Source organism: Hypanus sabinus, chromosome X1, assembly GCF_030144855.1.
Source record: "Hypanus sabinus isolate sHypSab1 chromosome X1, sHypSab1.hap1, whole genome shotgun sequence".
NCBI classification, from domain to species: domain Eukaryota; kingdom Metazoa; phylum Chordata; class Chondrichthyes; order Myliobatiformes; family Dasyatidae; genus Hypanus; species Hypanus sabinus.
In genome coordinates, this window is record NC_082738.1 from 23,160,431 (window position 1) to 23,179,715 (window position 19,285).

At 42.0% G+C, this 19,285-nt stretch overlaps 2 protein-coding genes and 1 long non-coding RNA gene across 4 annotated transcripts in view; 1 reads left to right on the forward strand and 2 right to left on the reverse strand.

Annotated features, from left to right (window-relative positions):
* Window positions 1-6, reverse strand: part of LOC132384686 (sterol O-acyltransferase 2-like) — a 42,932-nt gene extending 42,926 nt beyond the window's left edge. The window contains exon 1 of the mRNA XM_059956053.1: window positions 1-6. This exon is cut by the window's left edge and continues 202 nt beyond it. The gene's annotated coding sequence lies outside the window, so the exon portion shown is untranslated.
* Window positions 7-9,547: 9,541 nt separating this feature from the next.
* Window positions 9,548-17,605, reverse strand: LOC132384687 (insulin-like growth factor-binding protein 5). 2 transcript variants are annotated; one of them, XM_059956055.1, is made up of 4 exons: window positions 17,230-17,605; window positions 15,566-15,738; window positions 12,251-12,370; window positions 9,548-11,126 (listed from the first exon to the last, which is right to left on the reverse strand). In XM_059956055.1, the coding sequence occupies exons 1-4, from the start codon at window positions 17,558-17,560 to the stop codon at window positions 10,989-10,991; spliced, it is 762 nt and encodes a 253-aa protein (XP_059812038.1). In that variant the 5' UTR covers window positions 17,561-17,605; the 3' UTR covers window positions 9,548-10,988. The 2 variants fall into 2 exon arrangements, with proteins under 2 accessions (XP_059812038.1, XP_059812037.1); XM_059956054.1 differs by having other exon boundaries at window positions 15,536-15,738; window positions 17,230-17,603.
* Window positions 15,747-18,884, forward strand: LOC132384690 (uncharacterized). The gene is made up of 2 exons (XR_009508984.1): window positions 15,747-16,345; window positions 18,685-18,884. It is a non-coding gene; the product is annotated as an uncharacterized LOC132384690 (long non-coding RNA).
* Window positions 18,885-19,285: the final 401 nt, after the last annotated feature.

Sequence of the window (19,285 nt, forward strand, 5' to 3'; positions counted from 1 at the left end):
CCCCTCTGACTCATCACTGTGATTTAATTACTCTCCTCTCTCTCTCTCTCTCTCTCTCTCTCTCTCTCTCTCTCTCTGTCCTCTCTCAGAGGATTTCACACAGGGTGTCGTCAAAATCAAGTTTATTGTCACGTACACAAGTGGCACAGGTACAATGAAAAACTTACCTGCAGCAACATCACAGATGCGGAGCATCATTGGAATGAAAATCAGGTTTACTATCACTGACATACGTTGTGAACTGTGTTGTTTTCTGGTAACAGTGCACTGTAAGTTAGAGAAGTAAGTAAATGTTGAAAAAGATGAATAATGGGGTGGTGTTCATGGGTTCACGGACCATTCAGAAATCTGATAGCAGAGGGGAAGAAGCTGTTCTTAAAACTATAAAATAGCAATGAAAATCAAAAATAGTAATAAAAAAGATAAACAGCATCCACCAGTAAGACATAAATTGAACACAATAAAGGGCACACGGTTGCTGCCTGTGCCACACAAGAGTAAGGATAGGAATAGATTGGGGTGGCAGATAAATGCGTGGCTAAAGAATTGGAGAAGGGGGCAGGGATTCAGATTTCTGGATCATTGGGACCTCTCCTGGGGCTGGTGTGACCTGTACAAAAAGGATAGGTTGCACTTGAATCCAAGGTTTACTAGAGCTGTTGGGAGTGGTTTAAACTAATATGGCAAGGGGATAGGAACCAGTGTGATAGAGTTGAGGATTAGCCAGCAGGTTTATAAGTAGATGATGGGTGTAACATGAACGTAAGGAAGGACAAGCCTTACAAATTCAAGAAGGTGAGGAATGCAGGACTGAAGGTGTTGTATTTAAATGCATGTAGCATTCGGAAAAAGGTGAATGAACTCGTGGCGCAATTAGAGATTGGGCGGAATGACATTGTGGGCATCACTGAGTCTTCGCTGGAAGAAGGTCATAGTTGGGAGCTTAGCATCAACGCATATACTTGGTATTGAAAGGACAGGCAGGAAGGCATAGGCGGTGGTGTGACTCTGTTGGAAAGAGATGGAATTACATCTTTAGAAAGAGGTGACCATAGGGTCAGAGAATGTTGGGTCTTTGTGGGTGACATTAAGAAGCTGCAAAGGTAAAAAGAAACATTCTGGGAATCATATCTAGGCCTCCAAATAGTAGCTAAGATGTGGGGTTGAGATTGCAAAGGGAGCTGGAAAAGGCATGTAGTAAGGGTAATGTCACAATTGTAATGGGGGACTTCAATATGTAAGGGGATTGGGGAAAATCAGGTCGGTGTCGGATCGCAAGAGACGGAATTTGTTGAATGCCTATAAGATGGCTTTTTGGAGCAGATTGTGCTTGAGCCTACTTAGGAAAAGGCTATCTTAGATTGGGTGTTGCATAATAGCCCAGATCTTATTAGGGAGCTTGTAAAGGAACCCTTAGAAGGCAGTGATTGAGTTCATACTGTAATTTGAGGGGGAGAAGCATAACTCATATATCACACACACACACACACACACACACACACACACACACACACATCTGATACTGGGACATATACAGCTCCCAAACCTGCAACCTGTATAACTAGAACAAAGGCAATGGGACAGCAAGAACACTACTACCTGTAGGTTCCTCATAAAATGACATAGTCCTGAGTTGGAAATGTTTTGCCTCTGGGTCTAAGTGCTGAAGTTGCTCCCCTCAGGACAGTGGGAGAATCCTCCCTGTTATTTGTGTTGGAGCCTTTGCTTTTCTTTTCAGCTCTGTTCAGCTTCCTTCCTCACTCTCCAGTTGCCTTCGTATCGCTGACCCCATTTCTGCACAGTGAACACAGATGATGTTCTTGTAGAGCATTGTGCAAGATCAATATCTAAATTAACTGCCAGTTCCACTACCAATGCCTCTCCTTTCCTTCACTTTGCCATTGTTCAGCTATCCCCCACCAAGTCCAGCTCACCTCTGCTCATATTCTTCCATAGTGGCTCGTAACCCAAGCTAGTTCAAAACTTGCAACCTTCTTTTAAATCCCGTTCCTATTCCCACACCTGTCCGTCCTTGATTTCCTCCACTGCCACTGTGAGGCCAAATGCAAACTAGAAGAACATCTCACATTCTGCCTGGGTAGCTAGTGGCCTGATGGTATGAATATTAATTTTTCCATTTTTAGGTTACGCACACCTCCTGTGTTCCTTTCCTACTCCCTTCAGTCCATCTAGTTTCCCTCCCACTCCTTGTCCACCTTTTCCAGCCCATTGCCCCTCCCCCACCCCCTGGTAACTAGGCTTTCCCACTTGCTTCCTTCTGCATATCACCCTCTTCCCTACAAACCAGGGTCTCTTTCCCTTTGGTTCACATTCTTATCCCTCACCCACCTGGCTCCATCCACCCATCACTCAGCTCCTTCACCTATCACCTGCTAGCACCTGTCTCATCCGTCTCCCTCACCTCTATGTACTGACCATCTTCCCTCTACAGTACACCCTCAGCCCTAATGGCAGATCATGACCTTGAATGTTGACTGTCTCTTTGCTTCCATGGATCTCCTGCCGAGATCTTCCAGCAGTTTGTTTGTTGCTTTGCCTCTTCTCATCTATAATTTTTACTCTCCCTACAACCATTTCATCCCAGGACATTACTCTAGTTCTGGATTCATGTGTGCCTGTCTTCAGCTTACCATCATGACCTCTGCCTTAGGTTTTCTGAACTCTGTGCTCTGGAATTGTCTCCCTAAATTACCTACTCTTTCTGAAAAATCCTCATTCAAACCTTCTTGATGCATGGCCTGGCATCTATTGTGTTTCATGCCTCTATATTAAAAGACAATATTTAGTTGCAAGTTCTGATTGCTAATTTGCTTACAGAATGTGCAAGAAGTTGAGTGCAAATGGCCTGTATTTCTATACATTAATAAAGCAACTACAACGTCTTCACTTTAATGATCATTTATTGATTGTAAAATGCTTTGGTAAGTTTTGAACAAAGAAAGTATTTGTACACATATGTTCATACATTTCAGTTCCCCTATTTCAGTCACATAGTGTTAGACATGGGTCAGAAACAGGCTATAAACAGATGGTTTACACCTGAACTGGAGCGGTACTAACATTCTTGAAGGGAAGTTTGCTAGTGCTTCTTGGGGGGGGGGGCTTAAACTAAATTTGCAGGGGGCGGGGATCCAGAATGTGAGAGAGGATAGTGAGAGGAAGAATAAAGGACAGGTGGGGACTACACGGTTCCGGAATATTAAGTGTGTAGTAGAGAAAGGTGGGGCGGAACAAGTGATAAGGAGGACTCATGTACAGAGGGATGGTCTGACGGAACACGGAGTTAAATGTGCAGAAAGAATAAGTAAATTTAGGAAGGACAACAAAATTCTAGGGGCGTATAGCCTGATGGGAGTTCAGGGAGCTGGGTTAAGCACAATAGGCAGCGATTCAAACAGAGAGAGGAGAAATGGGCTCAAAATTCTATATCTGAATGCACAAAGTGTCAGAAATAAGGCGGATGAGCTTGAAGCCCAGGTGCGAATGGGTAACTATGATGTTGTTGGGATAACAGAGACATGGCTGCAGGGAGATCAGACCTGGGAAATGAATGTACAAGGGTATACGTGCTATCGTAGGGACAGAAATGTGGGCAGAGGGGGTGGGGTGGCTCTGTTGGTGAGGAATGAGATTCAGTCCTTTGCAAGGGGGGGACATAGGGTCAGGAGAAGTAGAGTCTGTGTGGATAGAACTGAAGAACAGTAAGGGCAAAATGACCCAAATGGGTGTTGTCTACAGGCTACCAAACAGTAGCATGGATATTGGGTGCAAGTTGAATAGGGAGTTAACATTGGCATGTGGCAAAGGTAATGTCGCAGTAGTTATGGGGGATTTCAACATGCAGGTGAACTGGGAGAATCAGGTTGGTACTGGACCACAGGATAGGGAGTTTGTAGAGTGCCTACGGGATGCATTCTTGGAACAGCTTGTACGAGAGCTGACCAGGGACAAGACTATTCTGGATTTAGTGTTATGTAATGAACAGGATTTGATAAGCGATCTCGCAGTAAAGGAGCCATTAGGAGGTAGTGATCACAATATGATAAGCTTTTATCTGCAATTTGAGAAGGATAAGGGCAGCTCGGAGGTGTCAGTGTTGCAGATGAACAGGGGAAACTATGGAGCCATGAGGGAGGAGCTGGCCAAAGTTGACTGGACGGATAGCCTAGCAGAAAAGACGGTGGAACAGCAATGGCAGGTATTCTTGGGAATAAAGCACAAGGTGCAAAACCAGTTCATCCCCTGGAGAAGGAAGGATTCAAAGGGGGGAAAGGGGCCACAGTGGTTGACAAAGGAAGTCAGAGATTGCATAGCATTAAAAAAAAGGAAATATGATAGAGCTAAGGTGAGTGGGAAGTTTTTAAGGAACAACAGAACTTAACTAAAAAGACAATACAGGGAGAAAAAATGAGGTACGAACGCAAGCTAGCCAGGAATATAAAGGAAGATAGCAAAAGCTTTTTTAAGTATGTGAAGAGAAAGAAGATAGTTAAGAACAATGTTGGGCGTTGAAGAATGAATTGTGTGAAATTGTTATGGGAAACAGAGAAATGGCAGAAGAATTTAATGAGTACTTTAGATCTGTTTTCACTAAGGAAGACACAAGCAATCTCCCAGATGTATGGATGGGCTAAGGACATAGGGTAACAGAGGAAATGAAACAGATTGACATTAGGGAGGAAATGGTGATGAGTAGACTGATGGGACCGAAGGCTGACAAATCCCCAGGTCCAGATGGTCTGCATCCTAGGGTACTAAAGGAGGTGGCCCTGGAAATTGTGGATGCATTGGTAATCATTTTCCAATGTTCCTTAGATTCAGGATCAGTTCCTGAGGATTGGAGAATGGCTAATGTTATCCCACTTTTTAAGAAAGGAGGGAGGGAGGAAACAGAGAACTATCGACCTGTCAGCCTGACATCGGTGGTGGGGAAGGTGCTAGAGTCCATTATTAAGGATGAAATAGTGGCATATCTAGATAGCAGTGATAGGATCGGGCCGAGCCAGCATGGATTTACCAAGGGTAAATCATGCTTGACTAATCTGTTGGAGTTTTTCGAGGATGTAACCAGGAAGTTAGACGGGGGAGATCCAGTGGATATAGTGTACCTCGATTTTCAGAAGGCATTTGATAAGGTCCCACATAGGAGATTGGTGGGTAAAATCAAAGCTCAGGGCATCGGGGGGAAGACATTGACATGGATAGAAAACTGGTTGGCAGATAGAAAGCAAAGGGTAGCGGTGAATGGGTGTTTCTCAGAATGGCAGGTGGTGACTAGTGGGGTGCCACAGGGCTCGGTATTGGGACCACAGCTGTTTACAATTTACGTCAATGATTTGGATGAAGGCATTGAAAATAACATCGGCAAGTTTGCTGATGATACTATACTGGGTGGCAGTGTGACATGTGATGAGGATGTTAGGAGAATTCAGGGTGACTTGGATAGGCTGGGTGAGTGGGCAGATACTTGGCAGATGACGTTTAATGTGAATAAGTGTGAGGTTATCCACTTTGGGAGTAAGAACAGGAAGGCAGATTATTATCTGAACGGTGTAGAGTTAGGTAAGGGAGAAATATAAAGAGATCTAGGAGTCCTTGTTCATCAGTCACTGAAGGTGAATGAGCAAGTACAGCAGGCAGTGGAGAAGGCTAATGGAATGTTGGCCTTTCTTACAAAGGGAATTGTGTACAAGAGCAAGGAAATCCTCTTGCATTTGTACAGAGGCCTGGTGAGACCACACCTGGAGTATTGTGTACAGTTTTGGTCTCCAGGGTTAAGGAAGGACATCCTGGCTGCAGAGGAAGTGCAGCGTAGATTCACGAGGTTAATTCCTGGGATGTCTGGACTGTCTTACGCAGAGAGGTTAGAGAGACTGGGCTTGTACACGCTGGAATTAAGGAGATTGAGAGGGGATCTGATTGAAACATATAAGATTATTAAGGGATTGGACAAGATAGAGGCAGGAAATATGTTCCAGATGCTGGGAGAGTCCAGTACCAGAGGGCATGGTTTGAGAATAAGGGGTAGGTCATTTAGGACAGAGTTAAGGAAAAACTTCTTCTCCCAGAGAGTTGTGGGGATTTGGAATGCACTGCCTCGGAAGGTAGTGGAGGCCAATTCTCTGGATGCTTTCAAGAAGGAGCTAGATAGGTATCTTATGGATAGGGGAATCAAGGGATATGGGGACAAGGCAGGAACCGGGTATTGATAGTAGTTGATCAGCCATGATCTCAAAATGGCGGTGCAGGCTCGAAGGGCCGAATGGTCTACTTCTGCACCTATTGTCTATTGTCTATTCAGTTGACCAATCACAAACAAGAGAAAATCTGCAGAGGCAATCCGAGCAACACACACAAAATGCTGGAGGAACTCAGCGGGCCAGGCAGCATCAACGGAAAAAGAGTACAGTTGATGTTTTGGGCTGAGACCCTTCATCAGGACTGGAGAAAAAATGCTGAGGAGTCTGGCCTGAAACGTCAACTGTACTCTTTTTCATAGTTGCTACCTGGCCTGCTGAGTCCCTCCAGCATTCTGTGTGTGTTATTCAGCTCACCAAATCCATTCTGACTATCAACTACTCCTTTGCAGTAATCCTACATGAATCCCATTCTCTCTCCACATTCTGTCAACACCCTGCAGACTCTGCCACTCACCCACACACTAGAGGCAATTTACAGCAGCCTAGTAACCTACCACCTCCAAGAGGACTGCAACTTTGTCATGGTTTGGAAGCTTGTGAGCCTTATTGACCCGGTGGGCTATGTTGGCTGGAGTCAGGGCTTTATGTTTTGGCTCTTGGTAGGGTCACCCATTCCAAACAGATCAAAGGGTAGAGGCTAGACTAAGAGTGGTTCACCATTCCTCCAGGTTCGGAGGTTCAGCTCAGGACTAACAACCCTGACTGGTCGAAAGAAAATTGTTATGGAAACGGCAATGAAGAATCCTTCTACATCTGAGTGCAATGGTATATGGCCATGGACAAAGATGGAGGACATTCATTGCTGCCCTAAATGCCAGCAGTATAGCAGGCAGTAACCAACCTACACCTCTTAGGAATGTCAGAGGAAACCGGGGAAAACCCACAGTCATAGGGAGAATGTAAAGAATCCACACAGACAGGATTAAATCTGGGTTGCTGGGTTGCTGCAACTGTGTTGCCCCCACCTTGGCACAGTTGGGCCATTTTCCCTCCTCCTGTCCAGTCTCAATCATTCCATCATTCTTCCTTTGGTGCAGCCTCAGTTAAACCTGCTCCACTCCTTTCCCTTTCTTCTGCATCTTCCCACCCCCCAGTCCCCCACACACACGCACTCCTCTGCAATGTGTTATTCATTACTCCAGGTGGCCCAGTGGAAAATGCAATCTGTTTCACATCATGTGTGGGTTGCAGCTCGTCTGAACAACAGTACCCAAAATTCTTTAATATTTCAACTGCCAAGCTTTCTTCAGAATGGAATGCGTTTGGAAATCTGCAAAATTCTGAAAAACATCAACAGTTGCATTTCAGGTCAGGATCAAGGGCAATTGATCAGTTGTAAAGGGTTTAATCATTACCTTTACAACAGGCATTGCTTCATTTAGCATGACCCTGAAGCTGACTGCAGCATAATTTAAAAAAATACATATATTGAGGCACTTCAGACATGTGCAGACTAGAGAAGATAAGGTTTGGTATCCCAGTAGCTGAGAAAATTCAAGGTGCATATTAGCAGAGGGGTTCAAACAAAGAGGTTTAATGGCGTTTATGGGATAAATACCTGATTTTTAGGTCAGTAATTACAGATTTAAGAGGCAAATAAGAGAATTTTTTTTCTACTACGGAGTGCAATGTCCGGAAGGATGGTAGAAACAGATTCAATGGTAATGTTTAGTGAGTGGGAATAAATACTTTAAGAGGGGTGAGAATCAGAACTGTAGAGAAAGTGAGGCAGTTCATAAAATGCTCGAGGAATTTACCAGGACAAGAAACATCTATGGCAGGGGTTACCAACCTGGGGTCCACAGACCCCTCAATTAATGGTAGGGGTCTATGGCATAAAAAAGGTTAACTTTTTCCCTTTCCCTTCCTGTCCATCACCTCCTTCCCTTTCCCTCATGGTCCACTCTCCTTTCCTATCAGATTCCTTTTCCAGCTATTGCCTCCCAGCTTCTCACTTCATCCCTCTTCCTTCACCCATCTTCCCTCTCACCTGGCTTCACCCATTATCTGCCAACTTGTCCCCCTCCCCCCCCAACAACTTCTTGCCCCTTTGTTTCCTGAAGATGAAGTTTTGGCCTGTTTATTCTCCTTCATAGATGTTGCCTGACCTGCTGAGCTCCTCCAGAATTTTTGTGTTGCTCCGGATTTCCAGACATCTGAAGAATTGCTTGTGTATTTTGAGTGAGACAATACTATTAGTTCAAAGGGGATTGAAGATTGATAGCAAGATGCCATTTCCTCAGCTCAAGTGTCTAGAAATAGGGAGAGGCATGGTCTCAGGATAAGGGGTTCGCTGTTTTAGACTAAGATAAGGGGAAAATAAAAATCACTTCACAAGAATCTTCAGAATTTTCAATTTCAAAGGGACCTTGTAAAATCAAGCATACACAAAGATGGAAGATTTGTCACATTTATATCATAGTGAAATGCACCGCTTGCACCAAGTAAAATCAGCAAGGATGTGCTGGGAGCTGCCTGCAAGTGTTACTATGCTTCCAGCAGCAACACAACATGCCCACAACGCACTAACTCCAAATGTACATCTTTGGAATGTGGGAGGAAACCCATGTAGTCACATACAAACTGCTTGCAGACTGCTGTGGGAATTGAACCCCAACCTTACGCTGGCTCTGTAAACGAGTCATGCTAAGTTCAGGCTTTCTTACACTGAGAAACCGCAGATGCTGGAATCTGGGGGAAGCCAGCAGGTCAAGCAGTATCTGAGGGCAGTGTGGGAGAAATTGTCAATGTTTTGGGTCAAAACCCCGCATCAGGCAAAAGCAGAAAAGGAAAGTACCAGTATAAAGAGGGGGGGGGGGTGTAGTGAAGGATGATCTCTGCCCCTATTTCACTACCTGCTCTCCTCTTCATACAGGCCATCTCCCCACAGTTCTGATGCAGGGCTTTGACCCAAATTCCTTCACTCTCCCCAAATGCTGCTCAATCCGCAGTTCCCCCAGCAGATTGTTTGACATTGGAGATTATGCACCTCAGGTACACAAGGCAGAGCATCAGCCATAATTTCATTGAATAGTCACTCAGAGGAGTCAGCCAGCTCTATACAACAGAGTAAATGGCTTTTCTGTGCGTTGCATCATTCAGTGAAACAGAAGGTGTACTCCAATGAGGATGCTTTCACCTGTTCCCCCACCCCCTTGTATGAACAGCATGGAATTCTGCTGCCAATTTCTGTCATGCAATACTCTCCCTTGATCAGTTTTGGATGAGCCCCATGTTCTTTTTCACACTGACTGGCTAACTATCATCAAGTGTTACATAGCTACTTATCCCAGATGCATTATAGATGAGGAACATGACATACTGACCAAATTGTTGAAAGATTTTATTAAATAAAACGCAAAAGCATTCCCAATTTCAAAGCAACCACCAATTTATCACAAAGAAGCATTTATTGATCTTAGACATACTACATTTCAAAATACTACTTCATTACTTCTGTTCGTGGACTTTAAATATTTAGGTGCATCATATTCCCAGTAAAAAAAATACATAGTGTTTATCAAGTTCTGTAAAGTGATATAAAATTGCATGGGTTGTATGCAGAGAAACACATCGAGGACAGTACGTTCACAAGAAGCATCCTGAAACTTAACAGGGAGGTTTTAAACTGAATGTTAAACAAATTTCAAAATATTAAGCTTGGAGGAAAGCAGGACAGTAACCTTTATTGTTTTAAAAAAAAGCATTGCTGCACAGCGCTGATGGAAGAGCAATAAAACAATTGTCTGACTCAAAGATAGCCACCTTTAAATATAGTCAGTGCTTATTCTTCTGGTTACCAATTGTGTAAGGTTTAATAATAAAACTAAACAGAGGTGAAACAGATCTGTTTATTCAAAGGTTTTCTTTTGTATCATCCTGAATGCCTTAAAATGACATTAACAAAAAAAGTTTCTGATTATCCTGCTCCAAAGGCTAATTCAAACCATGTATTAGTAGATGGGAACACCTACCCAGATGCCACACAGTACTGTGTTCAATTAGTTTAGGCCTCTGCATTCCTGGTTCAGTAATGTTACTGCTATGCCACTTCATCTATTAAACTATTTTTCCTCTCCTGAAAGTATTCACCTGTGCTGGGATGTGGTGCCATCTCATATGACTACTGCTGTATGCAAGAAGTTGAATAGAGAGAGTTGTTAAGCTTTGCATCACCATTGAACAGAGCAACAAATGTGCACTTTCTCCAGCAGGGGCCAATGGATGGGAACTAATACTGCACTGACCTAGTCGGTGTCTTTCAGTGCTAGTTCAGCTAGTGCTTTCACTCACTGTGTTACCAGGAGAAGCTCTCTACTATATTCTGGGTGTTCTGTGAAATGGCAATTTCAGATTTAACTTGAGTGTTTTAACAGAAACAACTTCACCAGGAGGACTTTCTGTAGCTCCAGCTCGAGACTGGTGCTGGGATGAAGAAATGATCAAGCTATGGGGCATAGAAACCATGCCAGTGGATTATATTACTGGCAGGGACTTGGCGCTGAAACAATCTGGCTAAAGAATTTGGCCCCATGTTCGGAACAACCAGGAATTAGAATTAAAGTCAGATTTCAGAAGACTCTCAGAGCAGTTGTTGCATGTTTTCTAATCTTTAAACTAAACTACTTCCATCAGACGTGACTCCAAGAAAGCCTGCAAACCTTTTTTGGAGTTGACCTACAGATACGGAGCAAGATTGATTGGAGAGATCTCATTTCTAATTTAATCTTCTCTTCGGAAACTTCAGGCAATACCGCCCTGCACAAACTAATATCCAGCTTCTTCAGAAGATGCAGTTTGTGAACAGGACACAGACCTTTTCCTGCTTGGCAGCCCAGGAATTGAGTGACCATATCTATCCACACACCAGCAATGGCCACGCTTTCTGCCTTTTGATGGTTTACACTACAAAACATTAAAAACATGGCATTAAATCATAATATACACTTATCTGCACAATCTTTCATTCCCCAAATAACCCAGAAAAAAATTCATAACCAATAAGTACGCTTGAAGTGTATTCAATGTTCCAGCCAATATGTACACCAAAATATGTATTTGGAGGAAAAATAGAAAGTTATCCCCTTTGTCCCTTAACACAGTAATTTTGCAAAGAATCCCTTTTTAGCATTGATGGTGGAATAAATTTTAGACAGGACAAGGGGGGGTAACTTTCTATTTTTCCTCCAAATAGTCAAATGGGAGCTTTTAATGGGAACCTGAAATATTAATATCTGTTATGAAAGATGGCTAGGCAAATTTAGTTGTGGCTTTGTCTAAACAGAGGTACAATTGTAGCAGTCCCTGCCCGATCCCATCTCAATGTTTTCTCTTCCCTACTTTAGGAATAAGAATAATTGTACCCCTGACGTAACAACAGACATCTTATCCTATATCTCAGGCCTGGACTCTGTAGTAACAATAGCAAAAAAAAATTAATAATTTTATTAAAAAGGTCAACAGAAACATTAAAATATTAGTCAGAAAATGCAGACTTCTGTATTAACTTAGAGATATACAGTGTAGAACAGGCCGTTTCACCCCACCGAGTCGTGCTACCCAGTAACCCACCAATTTAACCTTAGCCTAATCACAGGACAATTTATAATGAACAATTAACCTACTAATCACTACACCTTTGGACTGAGAGGAAATCAGAGCACCGAGGAAACCTACACACACATGGGAAGAACGTACAAATTCTCCTACACCCCGAACTGTAATGGTGTCACACTAACTGCTACGCGATAGTGATGCCCTAAATTTCTCATCCAATTCTAACTGACACAAAGCTGAGGGTTCTGCTTTTGGTCAGCAAGTTAACTGATCATACCCAAGAAGGCAGGGGCCACAATGAGTCTGGAGGGGAATGGAAAACAAAGTCAAGATGTCAGACTGTTTAAAACAAAATAGTTGCTGTCCTTTTCTTCTTTTCTTTCATAGCGCTCGTCTTTGGAAATGACTGTTGCTTTAGCAGGCACATAATCACAAATGGCAGAAGCATTTACTACTTTGGGTTCAATGTTTACCTGTCTGTTTCGGTAGTAGCCTCTCTTATCACAGTTTGGGATGTAGATGTCTTCTGGACTGCGGAAAAATTCCGGCTTCAGATCCTGCAGAATCAACTCCATTTCCCTCCGACATGGGCCCTAAGAACAGATCAATGATCAGACAACAATCAGCAAGGCAAGTTGAAAGGGCTATCTGGAACTCTTAGTGGTGCCACTGAAGTCCCTCCTGGCTCCAAAATCCTATGTCAAACAAATAACCATAATATCCCAAATATTCAGAGAAAATTGGTACTTTTTTTTTTAAAAAAAAGAAAAAAATATTACTCTTCAGACTTAATTTTTTCTTGATTAGCTTTAAAAATGCCTGTTCATGAATGTCTCAAGTGCAACACCCTAAAACAATACCTTCTCTTCACTCAGAAGTCTGTAAGAAACAGGCACAAATTCACCATTTTTCTGCAAACTAGCACTGACTCTCAATGCCTTTCAGATGGTAGCTTCAGAAACTGGTTAAGTATTGCTTGTCATTACAGCTACCTGGGATAGCAACCTGGGAACTAATCCTAGATTCCACCACTCAACCTCACTCATTGAAAATAGTGGCAACAAATACATTGAGCAAAAGCAAGTGTAAGACACAAACTTGAACTACTTTTAAAAGGTTAATGAAATGTTTAGACCACTTGTTTAAAAGCTTCTGAACCAAGTTTAATACTATTTATGACAGAATTCAGGACTAATTAAATCTGCTTGTTAGGAATTGCATTCTGGGAAAAGAGAAAATTCCAGTTTATGACATTTATTTTTGGACAGCATAGACTTTGAGGGAAGGATAGAAGGGGTGTTGTTTTGTGAATCTGCTTTTAATTGCTTAAGACTATCTGATGGGTCTCCACTTCGCCAGCAGTTACTTCACTTGCAGACTCATCACAATGTAGGCAGGATCAGAGGGTCACATCCATAAACCTCTCCTTGACATTGGGGTAGTTTTTGAGTATTAAAAAAAAAAGATGCAGAAGCTGAGTTAGAGTGTGTTGCAGGTCTTCAGGGTCTTGGCAGCTGACACAATTAGACCCTTAGATGAGGAAGGGGTCAGACATGGAGTGTAGAGAGCACAGAAGACGGGGGCCCCATCTTGACTGTAATCCCTTCCAGCCCAACAACTTCTGCGCTCTCTACACTTCCTTAAAAGGATGGTGAACGAAAGATTCTTTACAAGAGAATAACGTTTACCAGAGTAGGGAAGGATCTCAGAGCTGAGGTTACAATCGATTCAGGCCATGATCTCATTGAATAGTGGAGCAGGCTTGAAGGGCCAAATGGTCTACTCCTGTTCCTAGATTATATGCAAATAGAGAAGGGCAAGGAGATTTGCAATCAAGGATGAGAATTTATAAATTGAGGAATAGCTTCATTCACAGGCAGTTATGCCAGAGAACACAGCTAAATGGGATTTGGTGTGCACTCAGCAGCAGGCAGAGTATGGATGAGCTCAAGTTTTTAAAGAGTAGATTGAGGCAAGTCAACCAGGAGCAAGTTGGAATAGTCAAGATGGATGAGAGTTTTTGTAGTAGACGAGCTACGGCAGAGCAGATCAAAGGTGAAAATTAAGAAGCTCTTAATGATGCCATGAAAATGTGCTCCAAAGCACACTTCAGCCTCACTACACCTCTGTATCTGGTGTTTTCTGTAGAAGCTTTTCTGAAATCACCAGCTATGACTACAAGAGTGTTCCCGATTCCCAATGTACAATTCCATTGTACATATACCAGGGCTGACCCCGAAGCACATGCAAGATCTACAGTACCAGAAAGGAGGGAACTGTTCCATTTTACTCTGTGTGGGCTGATAAACATGGAGACTCAATCCTCAAGGTTGCGTGAATCCAGGAGTTAACTATTTCAGCTGAAGTAACTCTTTCACCGAATTGATTACAACTTGCTGTCGACTCGCTCATTTCTGAAGAGACTTAAACTCAGAACAGCTTTTAAACCAGAATTTACATTTGAAACCACGATCAATATATGAAATACAAATGCCCATTAAATTGAGAAGCACACTCATATAATGGATCTATTTTTCCACAGAAACTTCAGTCAGAACGTACGTAATACTGCAGCCACAAATATTGTCATTAGTAAAAGGCTCTTCTACCAGGTTGCAGTGATCTATATAGAAAAGCTGAATCAGTCCTCAGAATTTCAGATTATGGAGTCTGTTCTCTTTATGGATTATTTTGCAAGAGATTTAATATTATGCTCAGATTTACTAGTGCATTGATAGAGAAAGTTAAATAAAGATCAATAAATCAAACTTTACTTAACTCATCTAGAGAAGAGCTTCAGGCTACAGAACCACGCTAAGTCTGGTGATTTCCTCTTCTGCAACATTACCAGATTCTGTCCCTATCTCAACCCATCCGTTGCTGAAACTCATCCACACCTTTGTTACCTCTAGACTTGGCTATTCTAATGCACCCTAGGCATGTCTTTCTCATTCTGATGAAGGATTTTCAATCTCAAATATTGATTGTTTCTTCTTAAAAAAAAGCTGCATTTTCAGTTTTTATTCTTTATTCCAGTCTCCATAAAGCTAAAATGATAAAAGAGTCCATACCATCATCTAGTGTTGTTCAAGTAACGCTGCACTTTGAAAACTTTCACCCTCTATTCCAAATATCTCATGCTCTTACTTTATCACCCTCCTGTGTATCTCTAACTTTGGTCACCCATCTCCACCACCTCTCCCCCCCAAATCACCCCAATTTCATTGTTTGAACATCATCAGTCATCTGCTGCCAAGGACTTAAAGGTCAGGGGGTTCCCCTTACTACACCTCCCCAGCTCTTTTAATGGTCCTGCAAAGAAATAAATGGCATTTTGAAGTGATAGCTGATAGGACCTACTTCTGTGAATTTACATGCTTCTAGTATTGCTTGGTCTTAAACGATCAGTCAGAATCAGTCCAACGTACAGTCAAATGCAGAGTGAAATACCTTAGATGCAGGAAATATGAAATAAAAACACTTTTATAGATAAATTACCTTTTCTCAATTTTGTACAATGCATTTGCTGCTCATGGTACATTGAAGAAACCAGACACAAATTGGGCAACACTTCTTATTTATGGAACACTTCTATTACGCCTGCGAGACCAAGTTTTCAAATGCTGATCATTAATACTCATTTCTTATTTGTACTTCAAATTCTCTGATATAGGAATCCTAATTTCTGTGTAGCAACCCCTAAAACATGTAATTGAATTTGTTGTGGTGCTTTGTGTTCACCTGAACCTGCTACTTACATATTCAGAATCTGGCAGAAGTGTAGTTACCGGAGTAGGCTTTGAAGGGTTCGTCACAGTGTGCACAGTTCCCAATGCTGAATAGCGATTTCCACGATGAGGTTTCAGTTTCAAGTGGTGGCTAGGACCTTCAAGCGACTTTCCATGGTTTTTGCCATCTTGTCTCTTTCCCAAGGCGTATTTTTCATCAGCGTCCAGGTTTCCTATAGGGATACAAATGTGAACAGCCTAGTCAAATAGCGAGCCCAGACACATGCAAAGAAATTTAAAATTTTCTAAAGAAAGAATAAAAGCACAGTTGTCTCACAAAGCTACATATTTCTAAGCAGACAAGGAATTTAGCAAATTACTGCAACAAGCTCCAGCTTCCGCATTACTTATGGGAGATCACAGTTTTGATAAAGCCACAATTGGATAAGCATCTTAGATAAAGAAAAACTCTCCTTCAATTTCATTAGAAGCTCTTGTATGTAACGCACAAACCACTTTAGTTTACTTCTGAGCAATGATCACATGCTACTAACAGGCAAGTATTAGTGGAAGTGCAGAGTGAAGACAAAAAACTGTTGCAGTAACAGTTCTTGTCAACAGGGGGATCTCACTAGATGTGGTCTTATGGATTCATTACGTATTTGTGGAGTCAACTTTTGTTCTTACAGAGGTGTATGTCAGCCATAGCTCAGAAGTAGCTCCCTCACCTCTGAACAAGATCGGCATAAGTTCAACTCCCACTTTAGGGAAACTTATAATATCAACAGTCCCAGCACAGTGCAGAAGGAGTACTACACTGCTGGAGATGCTGTCTTTCAGGTAAGATGAAAAATTGAGGCCCCATCTGTTCTCTCAAAGGAATGGTGCAATTTCAGAAGCAAGCTGGGAATCTTTGTCCTCGTTTCCATACATTTATCTTTCAATCAATGACACTTATGGGATCTTCCTTACACATACTACATTTTTTAAATAACTAAACTCGCTTCATTGGGGATAGGAGAACAATCAATTTATGGTTTGGGCAGTAATACAACGTTCCAGTACGCAGAAATTGCTCATTGTGCATGCAGCATTTAGATTTTTGCACTCTCTATCCTCGGGAAATTTTAATTTTGATTTACTGAACATACTCAAACTTTTGCAAGATTATAATTTTTGTTTGTTTTGCAGACTGATTCTTTTCTTTGCTCCTTGTGAACAATTTGCAAGTTGAAAAAATCCAAAGCCCATTTTTTCCAAGTCCCCCCCTCCCCAAAATACCCTTTAGAAGAGGTCAGCGACGCTCCACGTACCTCACCCGGTGTCAGCTATGTCAGGATATTCAACCGCTATAGGGACATCGCGTTCTTCTTACCTACAGAAATGCAATTTCCTAATGCGAATCCGCTGTCCCTAGACTACAATCCACTCCTTACGACTTTATTCAACACACAAATCTCAAATATTTAGAATCTATTTTGCTCACAAGCCATTTTAAAAAAAATCTCGCCCACTGATCCCAGAGTATTTCAAACAGCAGATGTTTTATGGTTTGGCTCCATACAGTTCGCATTTGCATTGCCTAATTTAGTTACACCACTTAGAACTTGGAATTATAATTCCGAAAAATTATATCAAGATAAATTATATCAGTTTAGATTGCTTGTTAAACCAATCTCAGATGCAACCCCTTTGTTCTATCTGCACGATCGTTTCCCACTCACCAGTGTGCTGAACTAGATTCTTACGCTTCGACCTGCGGCATATGCCCCGACCTTGCAGCAGCGCCTGAAGCGGCGCCCTCTCCCCGCCGCGGGGCATACACTTCAGGCCAGACGCGCAACTCTCGGTGTACACACCGCACGCCGCTCCCTCCGCCAGCGCGCATGTCAGGCAGCAGCCGCAGCCGGACTCTCTCACCAGCTCGCAGCCCCTGGGGGGGTGGCAGGAGGACATCTCCTCCTCACTGCATGGAGCACACTCTATCATTGCAGCTTGCGCACGGAACTGGCTGGAAAAACCCAGCCAGACGAGCAGTACGCAGATCCCGAGCATTGTTTGCAGCAGCTTGATCGCTCCACGACATTGCTCAGTCTGCTATTCCCCCCTTTTTAAATAGGCAGGGAAGGGCATGCCCCAGAATCTGAATAGGTAAGAAATTATTTAAATCACACAAGGAGGGGGGACGAATTATGTACGTGACAGGGCGCCAGCTCCCTGCCCGCATGGATTGTGAATGGGATGGTCTAACAGTCAAGTGCACACAAAAAGTTTACTGTATTCTCATGAACTTTTCATATTTTGCTTTAGCCAATTTCGATTTCTAACTTACATTGCTGTTTTTGTAACTACTTTTTAAATAAAGATATTTTATTCATAAGTATTTTATCAGTACCCTTCATTCTTTTGTAGATAAGAATTTGCATGGATTAATGTTTTCGAATATGAGAATACCCTCTAGATAAGTACTTTCACATATGCGTTTAGGTATTTTTCAGATTGTAGTAGTATTTATTCCAGCTATTTTACTATTTAGGCGTTTAGGTATTTCTTCGTAGACTATTTCTTTGGATTGGCAAAGAAATAGCCTGTTTTTTTAATTTCTATGAGTATTTTAAAGTATGTTTTTGATATTTTCAATGTGTTTATTTCTTGTATTTACTATTTCTTGCACAGTTATATTTTGAAATATCTGTTTCTTGAAAATATTTATTTTGAATGTAAGTACTTTAGGTGCATATTTTGCAGATAAGTATTTTAATCCGAATTATTTCTTTTAAGTATTTTGTATAGGTATTATTTAGCAAATTTAAAAAAATATGCAATGTTGGAATTGCTGGCATAGCTTCATACTCTTGAGATGGCGATGAGCCTCTTTTTTAAAAAAGTCCCTGTGGTGAAAGTACTCCCACAATGCTATTAGATAGGATGTTTCAGGATTTTGACTCTTCAGCGATGCTGAAATAACTAATATTTGTTCAAATCAAAAGGTGGTAATATTTCCTTCTGTCCTTGTCCTTCAAGGTTGAAGAGGTCATTGGTTTCAAAGGTACTGTCGGAGAAGCCTCCTGTAGATGGTACATACTGCGGCTACAGTGTGTCGGCAATGAGCAGACTGAATGCTTAAAGCAATAGATTGGGTATAAATTGAGCTGATTGCTTTGTTTGTACTTTTTTAGGTGTTGACAGAGTTGAATTCACCTGGGCCCGTGGAGCGTAATCCTGATGCAAATTAAAGCTGGTGGAAAGATTCTGATGAATTAGGATGGAAGTTGCTTCCTTCAAAATAAAGTAGCACACTTACTTTTTTAGTATGTACTTAAGACAGAGCAATGATATTTGTATTTTTAAATAACACAAATAAAAGTGTTTCACAGATGCTAATTTTCTATGCCTTGAATATTTCATATTCTAATAGTGACAAAAAATCTCAGAGGAATCCCATTTACCACCACCCTACCTACTCCCTCTCACAAGCCCATCAACTCCTGCCACAATTACCCCATCACCGACCTACATTAGGAACAATTTACAGTTGCCAATTTACTTTCCAACAAGCACAACTTCGGAATGTCAAGAGAAACCAGAGCCTAGGGGAGACCCTCCAAGTTACAGAGAATAACTCCACATGGAGAGCACCAGAAATGGGGGTGGGGGGGAAATTGGCTTGCTGGAACTGTAAGGAAGAAGCACTATCTACTATGCCACCCTAATAACAGGCATGTTACTATCACAATTGTTAATTGGAGTCCTCTGCTTTCAGTCATAATTCCTAAACCA